This window comes from Panthera uncia, assembly GCF_023721935.1.
Source record: "Panthera uncia isolate 11264 chromosome A1 unlocalized genomic scaffold, Puncia_PCG_1.0 HiC_scaffold_17, whole genome shotgun sequence".
Taxonomy (NCBI): domain Eukaryota; kingdom Metazoa; phylum Chordata; class Mammalia; order Carnivora; family Felidae; genus Panthera; species Panthera uncia.
This window is the reverse complement of record NW_026057577.1, coordinates 90330343-90348175: the sequence shown is the minus strand read 5'-3', so window position 1 is coordinate 90348175 and position 17833 is coordinate 90330343. Positions and strand designations below refer to the sequence as shown.

At 40.1% G+C, this 17833-nt stretch overlaps 1 protein-coding gene across 2 annotated transcripts in view; it reads left to right on the top strand.

The window, feature by feature from the left end:
• The first annotated feature begins 344 nt into the window (after positions 1 to 344).
• The window catches only part of CPEB4 (cytoplasmic polyadenylation element binding protein 4), a 73048-nt gene continuing 55559 nt past the window's right edge, over positions 345 to 17833 (top strand). For both annotated transcript variants that reach the window (XM_049647771.1, XM_049647770.1), the window contains exon 1: positions 345 to 2500. In XM_049647771.1, coding sequence (XP_049503728.1) covers positions 1376 to 2500 — 1125 coding nt within the window. In that variant the 5' untranslated portion in view covers positions 345 to 1375. The remainder of the gene's footprint in view (positions 2501 to 17833) is intronic.

Below are 17833 nucleotides of genomic sequence, written 5' to 3'. Positions count from 1 at the left end.
CCCGGACACCGGGAGGCGGTGGCGGCGGCGGCGGCGGCGGCATCGGCGACAGCAGAGGAGGAAGAGGAGGAAGAAGGAGAGAAAAAGAAGAGCCAGGCGGAGTCCGCAACAACGACAGCGGGGACTGCGGGACCGGGGCAAAGTGACGGCGGCGGCGGCGACGACGGCCCAGCAACCGTGAGGAGAAACAAAAGCCTTCTAAATTATAGATTTTTTTTTTTTAATCTGAGGGAAAGAAGAGAGAGCACAAAGGGGGGAGGCCCTTTTCTTTTAGAATAACTACACTAGTGGGTTTTCCCTTTTTTTCCTCTCCCTCCCCCCCCCCCCCCCCCCACCCCCCCCACCCCCCCTGCGGAGAATCGAACTGAGAGAACTGAACAAACCGCCCCTGGGTCCCATGAGGGAAAAAAACCCCGGAGCCGCAGAGAGGGGAAGAGGCCGAAACTGCAGGACCTTCCAGGTCGCCCCGTTGGTCCCCGCACCCCCGGGCCGCCAGCTCCCTGTCGTCGAGTCTCGCTAATCCTTGCTGATCGCGATCCCCCCAAGAGGGAGAAACGGGTGTTTCCAACCCCTTTCATGGGGGAGAGGAGGCCGGGGGGGAGCCCAGGAACAGCGACCGCAGCAAGATCTGCACCCAGAGCCTCAGGAACAGCCCCCGAGGCCAAAACTGCGCCCCGTGAAAGAGCAGAAACAGGACCGGGAACAGCAGAGACCTCCCTGCGATCATCTTTCCATTAGTCAATGCTGATTTCCTCTCCCGCAACCAGGAATTCACCTCCCGCCCCAGATAACCTAATATAATCTATATATATAAATATATAATATATAATGTTCTTAAATTATTCCTGATTTTTTTTAACCAAGCTGCCAAGAAAAGAACGTATTCTCCTCTTAGCCCTATTCTAATTTTTATGTGAGTGAATCTAAACTGCTGAGGAAGACCATATGTGATTGTTAAATTATATATATATATATTTTTACTCCGCGCAAGGCTTATTCTTCTACATCCATAGATGCTTGAGAAGCTGTGTTTTTGTCATTCATGTACATTTTCCTTTGGAAAAAGAAAGCGCCTATTTTACTAACCAAAGACTTGAGTTTTGCCCTCTTCGTTTTTATTCCCTCCTAGAAACAAGCCCAGTCGGATTCATGTCCATGTGTTAAGAGACTTTTTTTTTTTTTTTAGTTTTTTTTTTCCTTTCAGAGACCAGAATTCCAAATCAGAACTATTTCGAGTGATAAGCTGCGATCTTTGAGCTAGCTATATAAATAAGACACTGCAAACAGACGACTTAAATTTCGGGTGGAGGACGCAAAGACGCGGGACACCGGGTTGCCCTTTTTTATCGTAAGCTTCTGATCCTAAAAGTGATAAATGGGGGATTACGGGTTTGGAGTGCTAGTGCAAAGCAATACTGGGAATAAATCTGCTTTTCCAGTCAGATTCCATCCACATCTGCAGCCTCCACACCATCACCAAAATGCCACCCCCAGCCCTGCTGCTTTTATAAATAATAACACAGCTGCCAATGGCAGCAGTGCGGGGTCAGCTTGGCTCTTTCCCGCTCCAGCTACCCATAACATTCAGGATGAGATATTGGGGTCAGAAAAAGCAAAAAGTCAGCAACAGGAACAGCAGGACCCTTTAGAAAAGCAGCAGCTCTCCCCCAGTCCAGGTCAGGAAGCCGGAATACTGCCTGAAACCGAGAAGACCAAGTCGGAAGAAAATCAAGGGGACAATTCTTCGGAAAACGGCAACGGGAAGGAGAAAATAAGAATCGAATCGCCAGTGTTGACAGGGTTTGATTATCAAGAAGCCACGGGGCTGGGGACTTCGACCCAACCCTTGACGTCTAGTGCATCGTCCCTTACTGGTTTCAGTAACTGGTCGGCAGCGATAGCACCTTCTTCCTCTACAATCATCAACGAAGATGCAAGTTTCTTTCACCAGGGAGGGGTCCCGGCTGCTTCGGCCAATAACGGTGCTCTGTTGTTCCAGAATTTCCCCCATCACGTCAGCCCTGGCTTTGGAGGCAGCTTCTCCCCTCAGATCGGGCCTCTGTCACAGCACCACCCTCATCACCCTCATTTCCAGCATCATCACAGCCAGCATCAGCAGCAGAGGAGGTCTCCCGCCAGTCCCCATCCCCCGCCTTTCACACATAGAAATGCTGCTTTTAACCAGCTGCCTCATTTGGCGAATAATCTTAACAAGCCCCCCTCTCCGTGGAGCAGCTACCAGAGCCCCTCTCCTACACCATCTTCTTCGTGGAGCCCGGGAGGTGGTGGATATGGTGGCTGGGGAGGTTCCCAAGGCCGAGATCACCGCAGAGGGCTGAATGGAGGAATAACGCCCCTGAACTCCATCTCGCCTTTGAAGAAAAATTTTGCAAGCAATCATATTCAGCTGCAGAAGTACGCTCGCCCCAGCTCTGCCTTTGCTCCTAAATCCTGGATGGAAGATAGCTTGAACAGGGCTGACAACATTTTTCCTTTTCCGGTAAGATTATGTTCCATTTATAGATTAAGATGAATAAGGAAATTGCCTGCTGTAGTATCTGTTTAACTAAAGAGAGTTTGAATTGTTCGTGCGCATATCAGAACTCTTCTGAGAAAATGAGTTAATTACCAGACGTTATTTTGGCAGGACAGGAGTATAATTTGGAACAAAATATTCAGCGGTTTCTTTGGGAAATTTCTAATTGTAATCTCCCCCATAGATAATAGTATGAATTGGCGTACTTATGAATACCAGATAGCTAATGATGTCAGAATTATTAACTGTAATACCTTTCTAGCCTGACAGGATCAGCAGTGTTGTTTTTTTCCCTACTTTTTTAGGTGGGAATAAATAATGTATAGATACAAGTATATTTCACTGTGGAAACTGATGATCATTTTCTGCCTGCATGAAGTAACTAGATGACAGAATTCATGTTTTTCCTCCACTGTAGTGTAGGGTAGTGATTCAGTGAAAACCAACTATTGAATTATAGTTTTCTCCCTGGTTACATTTTAAACCTGGAACCTCTCTGAACCTTGCAGTGTGAACAGTCTGAATTCATCAATTCAGCAATTCCTCTTAAACCTCTTTGCAAATTCCGGCCTGCCCTGTTCAGTAAGGACTGGTACAGAAATGATCTAAATGTTTTCTTCATCCCCATTTATTTTCAAATACCATGAAACTGTTGATCTCAGAGTGACTCTTTCATGATGCCTTTCATCCATTTGTTTATTTTCCAGTGTTAACACTAGGGGTGTAGATAAACCGTTCCTAAAAATAGATCCAGGCAAAGATCACTTGTCTTTCTGGCCACCAGTGTATCTTTACTCTGTAAGAGTCACATTGTTTGATGTTTTTGAATTAATGAGCAGCCGGTCTAGTTGACAGATAGGACATAAAGGGAATTTCATAGTTAATTGAGCATCAGATGCCCCACTAAGTTTGTACACTTCGGGGGTACGATTGTTTATATGTGTTAAGGAAATTTATATGGGATAATAAGCTAACACTGAGTCAGTCCTCACAATGACCCCACAAGGTAAGTTCTATTGTTATCCCCATTTTGCAGAGGAAAAAATTGAGTATCAGAAAGATATAACTTGCGCAAAAGCACACAGCTGATTCGAGTGCCAATTCTAGGTTAAAAAAACAAGGATTAAAATACATGTCTGTATACCTGTGTATGTACATATGTGTGTATGTACATTGTGTGTGTGTATATACACATGCATGCACCACAGATAGAGGGTTATTGTAGAGACGTTTCTGCAAGGGCTAAAGCAGATTACAAAATAGTTGCAATGTCCCCAAATATGATGTCAGCACAAGCAGAATTATCTGTTTTGATTAATCATTTGCTTAGCGGGAGGGGAAGTCTGCTAAGAGAATCCTATGTCATTCCAAGGAATTAAATGTCCCTTCCCTGAAGGATTCAGGTGTAACAGTTAGGATGTATCTTAAAATATTCCATTAAGTTTATTTTAGAGTTTTAAACTTTTTTTTTTTTTTTTTGCCTAAGTATCAAAAAGCTGTTGGCTTTTGCTTTTATAAAGGATTCTTTACTCAAAACTGAAGAGCAGTTATCTTGTGTTAGTGGTTAGGTAAAAAAAGGCTCTTTTAGATATTGGCAATTTCATGAAGTCTGTTTTTAAAAAAGTTGCTTTTAGTACTCTTTTGAACATACATTTAAGGAAAATGTAGTGCAAAGGTGACTTTTATGAATTATTCGTATGTTGCTAATTTTTAGGTCTGAGATGGCATTCTGTACATTTCAACTGATTAAGATTGGTTCAGAACTGAATACACTTTATTTTACTACTATACAGTGACAGAATGAACTTATGTGACCTCATGCTTTATTTTCTGTTCTCAGTTTACTGATTTTTGATAAAGATTTGCTTTGGGAAAAATAAAAAATTCGGAAAATGAATAAACTATATATATGCACATTATTGGTATTTTGGGGGGGCTAATGGAATGTGTTTAACGTGAAATCTTTCGGTTCAGTTGGAGGCTTATATGAAATAATAATAGAATAGACTAAGATTGATCCTAAAACTAACTAGGAAACTAACTCTTCCCTTAGGATTGTTGTCTATTATGCTGAGGATGGGAAAAAGGATGAGTCAATATACTTGGCTCAAATGTGGTAGGATTAGAAAGTAGATTGTTGATTACTGCTCACCGTCCCCACCATTTTTAGGAAAGGGAGTGGGGTTCAGGGAGCCAAGAGCAAGTGTGGTGGTGATTTGAAAGTCACAATAGAAACAAGGGATTTTAAAAAATCCTGATTGGGTTTTGAAAAAAATCACACGAAGTTAGTAAACTGACTACTGTAGTGCTTACTTAAATGAATGTAGTTCTGTGTGTGTGTGTGTGTGTGTGTGTGTGTGTGTGTGTGTGTTTTAACAATTACTCTTTTGAATTGGTTTTTGGCAAAAAAGAAAAAATGCCATTTTGGGTTGGTATGGATTACTTGGTTAAATTTAATATGAAAAACTCAAAGAAACACTTACTTGACTGGGAGCCTGGAGACCTAGGTTATGGTCTTGGCCCTATCAATATCATAGCATTTGGGGACCTCGGTTTCTCCATAAAATGTGGGGGATGATGGAGGTGATGCCTAAGTTCCTTATGATCCTGAAGTGAGCTACTGTGAAATTGCAATTGCTGCAACCACAACCACACTCTTTCCTAACCGCTGCCATTTTTGAATTTATTACCCTAAAAGCTATTCATTTTAGGAAAGAAATTTTATAGATATTAGTAATTCAGTTTCGATGGCTATTGTCAAGAATTCCTAAGGTGTTGTGTAGAGATCTGGAAATGCACCACAGAAGTTACGGGATCCAGCTTACATGGCCACATTATGATGTTAGTATTCAATCAAAGGCCAGCATGGTATTGTTACATTGAAAGGAAAGAATTCACCTGATACGTAACTAACACCAGGCAATGTTTGTTTTAACTTGAAATAAATCAGAATGTTTTTCACATTTGTTTAGTGCAGGTTTGAGTACGTACAGTGAATTGAAATTGAGGATAACGTCTTCAGTTAGTTTTTTTGTCCAGCCTTAACATTCTCTTTTATCCATGTTTGCGGAGCAAGAACAGAGATTTCAAATATGTGAATAATCCTCTAAATAACTGATATGGCAAGGCATTGTATTTTGTGAATATTTTTTGTATTACAAAAAATAAGGTCTTTTTCTAGTTTTCTGTTTTGTTTTTGCTTAGTTTAAAGCTTTAATTAATACGAACTCAAATGACATGCCTCAAATCCTGTTTTCAGATACCATTAATGTATATAATTATATATACCTAATATAATTATATATATTGTATAATTAATATAATAATAGCTAACATGCTTATGATATTCAGTTTTACATATATTAACTCATTTAATTCATTCAACAATCCTATGGGGTAGAAATTATTATTACTTTTCAGACACAAGATTTGGCTTTTAACCAGTATACTACAGTGCCTCTTGACATAAACATAATACAGGTTTGGGGGAGAATGCCTCCTAGAAGCAAGTAAGATGAGAAGAAAAATTTTATAGTTTGAATGGTTGGTACATGCTAATCAAAAGATGTAAGTTTCGAAAGTGGAAAATAATATAAAATAATAGAATATACTTCTCAACTTTAAAATGTTAAGCTTAGATAATATTCAAGTCAATTTTTTTTGTTTATTTTTAGTATGCACTATATGTCAGGCACTGGCATAGGACTTCTCAATCCTATGAGGTTTGGTTTTATTGTCCCAATTTTAAAATGAAGAAACAAGGTCCATATTCTTAAAGGCATGATTTGACTCTTACATTAAGGAGGAAAAAAAAAAAATTCCTTGTCCTGCCAAACACATCCTGGAATTTCAATGTCCAAACCAAATAATATATTGGGGCACTTGCCAATAATTATATTTGAATACAGCACTTCTTTGGAGAGGTGCCTATTTTCTGTCCTTACAGGAAAGTAAAGGAGAATTGTATAGTATATATTCTGATACTCTCTTATCTTCAGCTCAGTTATACTCACACCTCCATTAGCTAAATACCAGGAAATAGACAATCAATCAATAAATTAATTAATTAATAAAAAGGCGGGGGGGTGGTGGGCAAAATCTTTCCTAAAGACCATCCTAAAACTTGATAGGGAGACATTTTGGGATTTAGAGCCCATTTGCTTTTACTTAAGACACAGTCACCATGGATTTGTCTTAACCAGGCAAATAATTCATGTCACTTTAATAACTCTGCTTGTGTTGTAAGTTTATTGATCCTTAAAATGATATATGGCATCTTATATTTGAAAACAGAAAGTTACTGCATTGCTTCACTTCTGAAATTCATGGTGAATTATTGCAGTTGTCTAAGTGCAACCTCATTACAGTTTTGGTTTTTTAATAGCGTCCTGGGAGGGAATCTTTATATAGGAAACATTTTCTATTACTTTGTATTCCTTCATATTAGAAGAAGGAAAATTCATTTTTTAAACTATAAAGTATGGGTTGGATTGTTTTGGCTCCAGCAGAATTGAGATATTGGAACAACTTTGGAAAAAGCCTACCAGATACAATTTTGTGCCTTTTTGTAGAAAACCTTTCAACTAGGTTTAATTGCTTTTCTGATGGAATCAAAACTTGGGCAGGGTAGAGTGGTTTTTTTTATTATTTTTTTGTTGTCTTCACAGAAGCCATGGAGTATGATCAACACATCGTTCTATGTCTTTCAGGAAAAACCTGTTTATAGCAAGCCTCATGAACTTGGTTGTTGCTGGCTGCAACTAGAAAGATGCTCTTGGTTCATGGGTTTACGCTTTTGAGAATAATTCTTGTTGGTGTTCATGAGAAAGAATGGAAAAGTAGTCTTTTTTTTTTTTTTAATTTTTTTTAACGTTTATTTATTTTTGAGACAGGGAGAGACAGAGCATGAACAGGGGGGGGTCAGAGAGAGAGGGAGACACAGAATCTGAAACAGGCTCCAGGCTCTGAGCTGTCAGCACAGAGCCCGATGCGGGGCTCGAACCCACGGAGTGTGAGATCGTGACCTGAGCCGAAGTCGGACGCCCAACCGACTGAGCCACCCAGGCGCCCCTGGAAAAGTAGTCTTAAAGTTAACATATGCCTAGTTTAAATTTAACACCCCGTGTTTATTTTTTTAAGAACCTTATCTTGCTGTAAGGAAAATAAGCTTGGAGATCCATTATCACATATTTTCAACACTACATTGTACTTCAGTTTTTGGTCCCAGCACAGATAAGATAATGTATAGAATTAAGGCAGGGAGCCCATAACATGAGCATTCATTTTAATATTTCCTGACAGACTCATTTTATAAAATTTAATTGTTCAGAGAAAATTGCTCTTGCAGAAATTAAAGTACGTTTTTACCATGATAAATTTATAGCGATGTGTAATTTTTTAACTTCAAAATTAGTATAGGTTCTCATCACATTTTATATTATTGAAACAGAAGGGGTTCCACTTTCAGGGTTTCAGAAAATTCTTAGTAGCTAGAAAGATAAAGGTACAGTCCTCTTTTTAATCAGTTTTTGAAGGTGAAACTTGAAAAATTATCGAGAAAGCCTATTTTATGACGCCAAACAAACACGAAGTAGAGTGAAGCACAGCCTCTGGTTCTTAGCAAAACAATGAAATTACTTACAATTACGGTATCTACGAAAGATTTTTAACAGTCCTTTGTACCGCCTCTCTCATGCTATATATTTTATTTACATTTTACTCCTTTTGAATGAGCTAGATGCAATCCAGGACAGATAAAACATTTAGCAGAATTATCAATTTTCTTGAGAAGTTTTATAATTGTGTATACGCTTAAAATTTCATTAGGATTGGCAGACTGTATCTTTCAGTACTTTGAAAAATTTTACCTGTAGTTATTTTGAGCAATTTAGAACATTTCATTGCCTTTGTATACATTAAAGGAGACTGTTTCAAAGGAGAATTTGTGATTTTTTTGGTAAGAGATAGGAAAAGGTACCAGGGATTTGAATTGGGTATATTTTAGCTTTTATTCTGGAATTCAGTTTTGTTTTGTATGTTTTAATTTATTTAGCACATATTTAATGAGCACTTCCTATGTTATCGACCAGGGGCAAGACTAGATGTCTCATAAAAGTTGTTTTGGTTTGATTTATAATTTATTTCTGATCTGTGCTAGTCCCTGAATGATACTAAACATACTTTTTTTTTTAATCTCATTATAAATACAATTAGCAATTGATAGTTTCAGGTCATTTTAATCCATGAGCTGTTTTAATTTTTTTTAATGTTTATTTGAGAGAGCGAGAGAGAGAGAGAGAGAGAAGTGAGAGAGAGAGAAAGAGAGAGAGAGAGGGAGGGGCAGAGAGAGACAGAGACACTGAATCTGAAGCAAGCTCCAGGCTCTGAGCTGTCATCACAAAGCCCAACGCAGGGCTCTAACTCAAGAACCAGGAGATCATGACCTGAGCTGAAGTTGGACGCTTAACCGACTGAGCCACCCAGGTGCCCCTCCATGAGCTGTTTTGAACTTTAAGGCAAATTACGAGATCCACCTTTAGCTATAACAAAAGCAATGTGTTAATGGTATTTTCAAATATTTTATTAATGGCCACATTTATAAATATATGCTTGTGTGCAACATGTGCTTATTTAAGTTCTGTGGCAAAATGGTGTTACAAAAGGCAAACTTTAACCTATGGTTAACAGAATTCAGGCCTTATGACACGTAAAGGAGAAAACTCCATCAGCCACTTACAGGTCCTCTCTCATGTTTGCAAACTGAATTAATGAAAGTTCAAAGTCTTAAGCCATGCCCATACTTTTCATATTTTAGAGTATTTAGATTGGGCAATTTCTGTTTGCTGAACATTTACCAGAAATATCCCAATCATTTTTTTTTTATAGATCTAAACTACATTATAGTTAATCCCTCAGTATTATACATTTTAAAGCCATATTTATATTTAAATATTATGTAACATACTTTTAATAGTAGTTCTTCCAGGTGTTTTTGAGGAACTCATCTGAGTGCTCATCAGTAAAATAGCTGTTGTTATTTTACATCTGTAAGAACCTTTAAATTTTTTTTTTTAACTTTTTTTTGTTTTTATTTATTTTTGAGACAGAGAGAGACAGAGCATGAACGGGGGAGGGTCAGAGAGAGAGGGAGACACAGAATCGGAAGCAGGCTCCAGGCTCTGAGCCATCAGCCCAGAGCCCGACGCAGGGCTCGAACTCACAGACCGTGAGATCGTGACCTGAGTTGAAGTCGGATGCTTAGCCGACTGAGCCACCCAGGCGCCCCTACATCTGTAAGAACCTTTAAAATAAAAGTCAACATAAGAATGTTGCTATTCAGAAAAATCTCCTAATTATAGTATGGAAGTCAGAGCTGGGTTCCAAATATGGCTCTGCCACTCACTGTACGACCTAGGGCAAGCTACTCAACCTTCCTGATCCTTCATTTTCTCATTTGCTTTGACAGGTGATCACATAGAAATATTGATTCAAAATCTTGCAATTAGCATGTCTTCTTAAAATATGAAAACCATTGTATAACTTGTGTCTGGTAATTTGAGCTTAATTTTAAAGAAGACTTTCATAAACCAAACTATAATTTTTTTTTTTTTAACATTTATTTATTTTTGAGACAGAGAGAGACAGAGCATGAACGGGGGAGGGTCAGAGAGAGGGAGACACAGAATCTGAAACAGGCTCCGGGCTCTGAGCTGTCAGCACAGAGCCCGACGCGGGGCTTGAACTCACGGACCGCGAGATCATGACCTGAGCCGAAGTCGGCCGCTTAACCGACTGAGCCACCCAGGCGCCCCAAACTATAATTTTTAAAAAGAAAGTCACCGTACTTAAATGATAGTGGAATTCAAAGCTAGATGATGTTCTCACTTTCTTGAACACTGCTAAAAAAATTATTGACTTTTTTTGGTCTCTATTTTGGCAAAGTGTTTTCCCTCATGACTTTTAAATTTTTTATTAGGAAAAATATTAAGCATATTCAATAGTAGACAAAATAGTATAACAGAGCCCCATGTACACGTCATCGGGCTTTAACAATGATCAACTTGACAGTCTCCTGTATCTTCTTATGTTATTTTCATGTTATTTTATTTTATTTTATTTTTAATTAATGTTATGTATTTATTTATTTATTTTTGAGAGACACAGAGAGAGAGAGAGAGAGACAGAGACAGAGTGTGAGTGGGGGAAGGGCAGAGAGAGAGGGAGACACAGAATCTGAAGCAGGCTCTGGGCTCTGAACTGTCAGCACAGAGCCCGATGCGGGGCTCGAACTCACAAACTGTGAGATCATGACCTGAGCCGAAGTTGATGCTTAACCGACTGAGCCATCCAGGCGCCCCACTTTTCATGTTATTTTAAAGCAGTTTCCAGATAGTGTATCATTTTAACTGTAAATGCTTTAGTATGTGTCTCTAAAAGATTAGGAGTTTGTTCCCCCCCCCCCCCCCCCCACCACCACAACAGCAGCAACAACAACAACAACAACAACAACAACAACAACACTTCATGGGTGTTTTTAAGCCAAGATAGTGAGAGGGGCGCCTGGGTGGCTCAGTTGGTTGAGCATCTGACTTCAGCTCAGGTCATGATCTCGCGGTCTGTGGGTTCAAGCCCCGTGTCAGGCTCTGTGCTGACAGCTCGGAGCCTGGAGCCTGCTTCGGAGTCTGTGTCTCCATCTCTCTCTGCCTCTCCCCTGCTCGTTCTCTGCCTCTCTCTCTGTCAAAAATAAATAAACTTAAAAAAAAAAAAGAAAAGAAAAGATAGTGAGAAACTGAAGCAAGGCCCACATTCTGTGGCACCTGCTCAGCTTGTTTCACCACTCAAGCTGGTGCTAATCTCCAAGGAAATCACTGCTGGCTTCATTTCCTCCCTCTGGGCAGAGAAGGGTGTTGGTAGTCACTTGGCTATCAGGAAAAAAAAAGGAGAGATCCAACAAAAATGCCAAAACGTATCAATCGATGACTGAAAATTTGGGAGAGGATGGTCTAGTTTTCTTCTATCCACCTTATTCTTTCCCCAGGTTCAGGCTCCTGTGGACTTGTGAGAAGGATCTCTGAAAGGAGAGAGAACAGGACACGACTGGGAGCTTTTGGGGCGTATTTTTGTTTGTCTGTTTTTGTTTTTTAAGAAGAATTGAGCGATTTGGGGCTTTTGTTGGACTGCATCAGATTTTTTCACCTCTTGCAAATGTCTGATACTTTCAATGGTCTATGCACTGGGAGTACATGACCAAGGCAAGCATACTTCTTGAAGTGTACAGTCTGGGCCAGAAGTACCTTCTGCTCAGGAAACTCTGGGGAGCTAAGGATATGGGGGTGGGAATTGTGAGGGCCCAGAAAGGCTGACACTGGGCACAGGCTGCTTTTTGACGTTGCTCTCAAGGTTCCCAAAAAAGATGTCATGGGTTATAGGACACGGGCCCCAGTTTAGGAATAAAGATTGTGCATTTGGGTGACCATTTTCCTTGCTGACTTAGGACCTGATCCGGCCCAGCAGACGTGGAACAGAGGAACTCTGATAGGCAGTAAGCTTCCAAAGGCAGAGGAAGGGCCAGAAAGGGCTAAATGACTTCATTCCTTAGTGTTGAGTTTTAGTAGTATTTACCTATTTTCCTTAAGCTAGTGACTTCTTGCCCTGAGTAGTTTATTAAGTAGGAGAAATATTTTTTTCCATTTCAGTTTCCTATGAAAATGCGCTACAGGAAATAGCACAGAGCAGCTGAATTATTCAGATATAACAATTCCTAATTTAGTATATTACTTTCAGGCTCTTCTGCTATTTCACTAGAGAGAGAAGGGGCAGAAAGACTGTTTATTGAATAGATCTAATGACCGGGCATTTTGCACAATCTGTTCAGATACCTTATCTTTTTCCTCACCGCGATTTATTATCTTCATTTTGCTGATGAAACCAAGGTTCACAGATGCTGTGGCATCAAGATCACTTGTCTAGTAAGTGGTCATTTAAACTCAGGTCTGAGAATTTTTCCAAAGAAGACATCCAGATGGCCAGCAGACACATGAAACGATACTCAATGTCACTCCTTATCAGGGAAATACAAATCAAAACCACACTGAAATACCACCTCACGCCGGTCAGAGTGGCTAAAATGAACAAAATCAGGAGACTGTAGATGCTGGTGAGGATGTGGAGAAACGGGAACCCTCTTGCAGTGTTGGTGGGAATGCAAACCGGAGCAGCTGCTCTGGAAAACAGTGTGGAGGTTCCTCAAAAATTTAAAAAATAGCATTGCTGGGCATTTACCCAAGGGATACAGGAGTGCTGATGCATAGGGGCACTTGTACCACAGTGTTTATAGCAGCACTCTCAACGATAGCCAAACTGTGGAAAGAGCCTAAATGTCCATCAACTGACGAATGGATAAAGAAGATGTGGTTTATATATACAATGGAATACTACCTGGCAATGAGAAAGAGTGAAATCTGGCCATTTGCAGCAACGCGGATGGAGCTGGAGGGTATTACGCTAAGTGAAATAAGTCAGGCAGAGAAAGACAGATACCATATGTTTTCACTCTTATGTGGATCCTGAGAAACTTAACAGAAGACCATGGGGGAGGGAAAGGGGAAAAAGAAGTTACAGAGAGGGAGGGATAAGAGACCCTTGGATACTGAGATCAAACTGAGGGTTGTCGGGGGGTGGGGGGAGAGGGGAAAGTGGGTGATGGGCATTGGGGAGGGCACTTGTTGGGATGAACACTGGGTGTTGTGTGGAAACCAATTTGTCCATAAATTATATTAAAAACATAATAAACTCAGGTCTTAGAATAGAGTAGACTTTAATTATTTCTCTCTGCCAGGCAAGGTGAGAATGAACAAATAGTCAACAAAAAGAAGGGGTCTGTCGACCCAGGAATGACTAATCAAGTCTGGAAAGGCAGCCAGCTTGTTTTGTAAATTCAGTTAAGTGGTGACAAGAAGTGTTTACCATTTCAAGGATCTCTAATGCTCAAAATGAGTGTGGTTTATTTAGTGAAGGTGGAGTAAAATTTTCTTCTTGAAGGCTTTCTGGAGAGATCCGATTCATCAGTTCACATGGGAGCAAATGGAGCTATTGATCCAATCAGAGTAAAACACCAACGACATTCACTCATTTAGTTATGGTTTTTTATAGGGAGCGTTTGGTAGCCTATGGTCTCTTAAGATTCTGCCTTAGTTATTAAGCTGTCATAATCAGAAAGTACTGATGGAAGAGGAAACACGTGAAGAAATATGAGATGATGCTGAGTGTGGTTTCTTCTCCTGCAGATAATTACCTCTTTGACTTTAACCTCTGACACTTGTTCTCTGCATTCAGGCCCTGTATATAGCAAAGGACTTCATTCTTGCTGGGCGTTTACACATTGAAATTTCTAGGTCCCGATGAGGCTTACTTAAATGGATCACGTTTCTAAGCTTCTCTGACGTCAGACTCTACCACTTACCGTGTGACTGGGAGAGCGATTAGTTAACTTCTTACAGCATCATTTACCTAAAATGGGGATGATAATCGTATGCACTTTATGTGATGGTTGTGAGGAACCAACGTATGTGTATCATACATAACTCACATAAGATGCACAACACTGAACCAGGAGGAACGTGTTGGCCACTTTAATAACGGTGGTGACAATAATGAAGGACTTATACTCTGCACATGTGCAGCATATCTGTGGCTGTGTAGATGAGTGGTGCTCACAGCCCACTGGGGGGATGGCTGTGATGGAACTTTGTCAGCATCATGTGGAATGGTGGCATGTTAGGGTGGCTGGGAAAAAGGGACTCGTTTCTGCACAGGGATATGAGGGACATCTGGAAGTGGACTCATGAAAGTTGACTTAGGTAGTCTTTTTTGATGGCTGTGGGCTTACATATTTAACCCAAGAAGAACATTCACATCTTGGCAAATCTTGGATTAAAACTCCCATAGTACCTTTGATTAATTATGGACTCTACTGGCATCCCAGACTTCCTATTTATTTTGGCAGCTGACATCCTGGCATAGACTTTCCTTTCAAACCAAAATATTTTCTTTTCCCTTCTTCACTAGGGAAAGTTTAAGCCAGAAAGAGAAACTTCCATTGGCTGATATAGATACATAGTTGTCTGGGAAGTGGTGATCACAGTGCTGTCTGTCTTTGTAGGGAGAGAGTGAGTGAAGGGAGTAGTAGCTGACTTTTGGCTCTGGTTCTTAATAATGTGGCTGTATTCAGTTAAGTACTTTTTGTGTGTTAGATCCAGTCTACTAATGCAAAAACATGCTAACTCAAGTATAAACAGACAAGAACCAGTAATAGAGTGGTCAGGGTGGTTGAATTGTTGAAATTGAACTTGATTGTAATCTTTTTCCAAGTTAGGCGTCTCGGGGCTTGGAGAGGGCTTTGTTTTGGGTTCTGAGAGCAATCCCTTCGCTTTATGCAGAAACCTTAAAATGGGTGACGTAGACTATTTAAGCTGGACTGTATTGTGGCCAGTCAGCCAGGATGTAACTCACAAACACAACCCCAAGTATCTAAGGAAGTTAACCTGTTGAAGGTAATTGCTTAACTCCATGCCACTCAAAGTGTGGTCCCTGGCTTCACTTAGAAACTTACTAGAAACGTGAATTCGTGGATCCTACCCAGGCCTACTGAATGAGATACTTTTGTGGGTAGACCTCCTAATCTATGTTTTGACAAGATCTCCAGATGATTCTGATAGACTCTCGAGCTTGAGAATCACCGTCTCTCATACGCTCTCAAGTTTTAGAATATCCATCTGGATGTTAAAAAGAAAAAAAAAAAGCCATGAATGATGATTTTGGTTTGTGGTGTAACTGCAGTCTAGTTGTTCTTCCTGTGTCAATAGACCGACAGGTTCATGTGTTTCTTTTGGCTACTCCTGGAATGTTATGAAAAGCCATGTCATCAGATATTTGCTGATGTAAGGCTTCCTATTTTGCCATGGCAGAGTCAGGATCACTCAGGTGTAAGTTAAAAGGACGTGTCCTGGGGCACCTGGGTGGCTCAGTCGGTTAAACTGCTGACTTCAGCTCAGGTCATGACCTCACAGTTTGTGAGTTCAAGCCCCGCATCGGGCTCTGTGCTGACAGCTCAGAGCCTGGAGCCTGCTTCGGATTCTGTGTCTCCCTCTCTCTCTATCCCTCCCCCGCTCACACTATGTTTCTCTCTCTCTCAAAAATAAACATTAAAACAATTAAAAAAAAAAAAAAAAAAAAAGGACGTGTCCTGCTGTTTGAAGTACTAATTTGTTTTATCAGAACATTATTTTTTACCAACTTGGATTTTCATATTAGCTTGTATGGTTTTTTCCCATTAGAAATTGTTCTGTGAGGTACAGATGACAGAAACTGAAACCAACCAGTTACTGACCTGCAACTCTATATGTTAAATATAACAATTAGGATTACAAAATAAAATGAGGTCCAAGTGTCGTAGTCAGGTTTGCTTTGCTGAGCCTTGAAAATAATTGGTACTCTTCTATCTTCCTTCAGGATTATTAAGCTCACCTGTTCTAGAGTCGGAAGGCCTGGGTTCAAATTCTGCCCCTCCACTTACCTCGAGTTGATACAGTTATTTAATCCCTCTAAGTTTCCGTTTCTTCGTCTGTGAAAAGGGATAATTACGGAACATACCTAACTGTATAGGATTTTTGTGAGGAATAAAGAAGATCATATATATAAAGCATTAGAGCTTGATAAGTGTTAGCTACTAAGGTTAGTGGTATTATTACTACTGTTACTACCACTTCTACTCCTGTGGTTGGCAGTAGAAAGCCTAGAGTGGCATTTGTGGTAGGTTTTTCATTTGTGCACCATATCTATTTGCCACCTCGACAGAAAGAAGGAAGATGAGGCTTCTTTTCGTATCTTCTTGGTACCTCTGATATAATCCTAGATTATCCTTATACATACTCTTACACATTTTATTCTTTCTTTCTTTCTTTATTGAGAAATATTCCAGTGCCTGCAATTTGTTGGGCACTTGCCAGCACATTCCTGCTCCCTGGACCTTTACAGCAGAGTATCTCATTTATACCAATGCATGTCTTTTGTTTTATTTTTATTAACATTTTTTTTCTTAACGTTTATTTTTTTTGAGAGGGGAGGGGGAGAGAGTGAGGGAGACACAGAATCGGAAGCAGGCTCCTGGCTCTGAGCTGTCAGCACAGAGCCCGATGTGGGGCTCAAACTCACGAACCGTGAGATCATGAACTGAGCCGAAGTCGAACACGTGACTGAGCCACCCTGGCACCCCTGTGTAAATGTATGTCTTAATTAGTGTGGTCCTTTGACTGCTTACCCAAGGAATTACTGCCTGCTCTGGAGGGCGATTTAGGCTTGAATCCTGACTAAGCTGCTGAACTATGCAGGAACCTGTCTGTGCAGTAAACAGAATTTTCCTTAGTCTTAGTTTTTATCATGAAAACGGGAATAATGCCATCTAACTTAGAAGGAGGTTTGAGGATTAATTAAGACAGTATTAATAAAGTACTTAAGGGGCGCCTGGGTGGCTCGGTCGGTTAAGCGTCTGACTTTGGCTCAGGTCATGATCTCACAGTCCGTGAGTTCGAGCCCCGCGTCGGGCTCTGTGCTGACAGCTCAGAGCCTGGAGCCTGTTTCAGATTCTGTGTCTCCCTCTCTCTCTGACCCTCCCCTGTTCATGCTCTGTCTCTCTCTCTCTCTCAAAAATAAATAAACGTTAAAAAAAAATTTTTAAAAATAAAGTACTTAAAATAATGTCAGGAACTTAGTAGGTGTTCAGTAAAAGATAGTTCTGTTTTTCTGCCTTTTCTCCCTTTAGGCTGCCAAGAGAAACAGGTGATGGTATGTTGAAGCAAATATGGTTTCTCGTGTTTTTTGTTTTATAGAGTCTTTGCCCTTTCACCTGAAATCAGCACATCCCCTTCAACAAATTGTTTTAAGTAAATTTTTTTTTATTTAAAAAGCTTATTTTCCATTATGTATAGCATAAGAAAATGTAACGACTGTCCTGCTAAGACTTTTAAGGCTTCGTTTCTTATTAACCTGTGATTGACTCTCACCTTTTCGTGGGCACAAAATGATGAGCTTTCATTAGTCATTCCCAATTACATTTTTGCTTCCTGCCAATAGTCATCAATATAATTAAACTAAATCTTGGGAGACCACAAACTAAGGACATCAGAAAGCTGGAATACAAATATATTTTGGAGCTAGGAAGAGGTCATTACAGATCTAATCAAATGTTTTCCTTTTTCAGATCAGCAAAGAGGTCTGAAAGGTGAAAGTGCCCAAACTCAC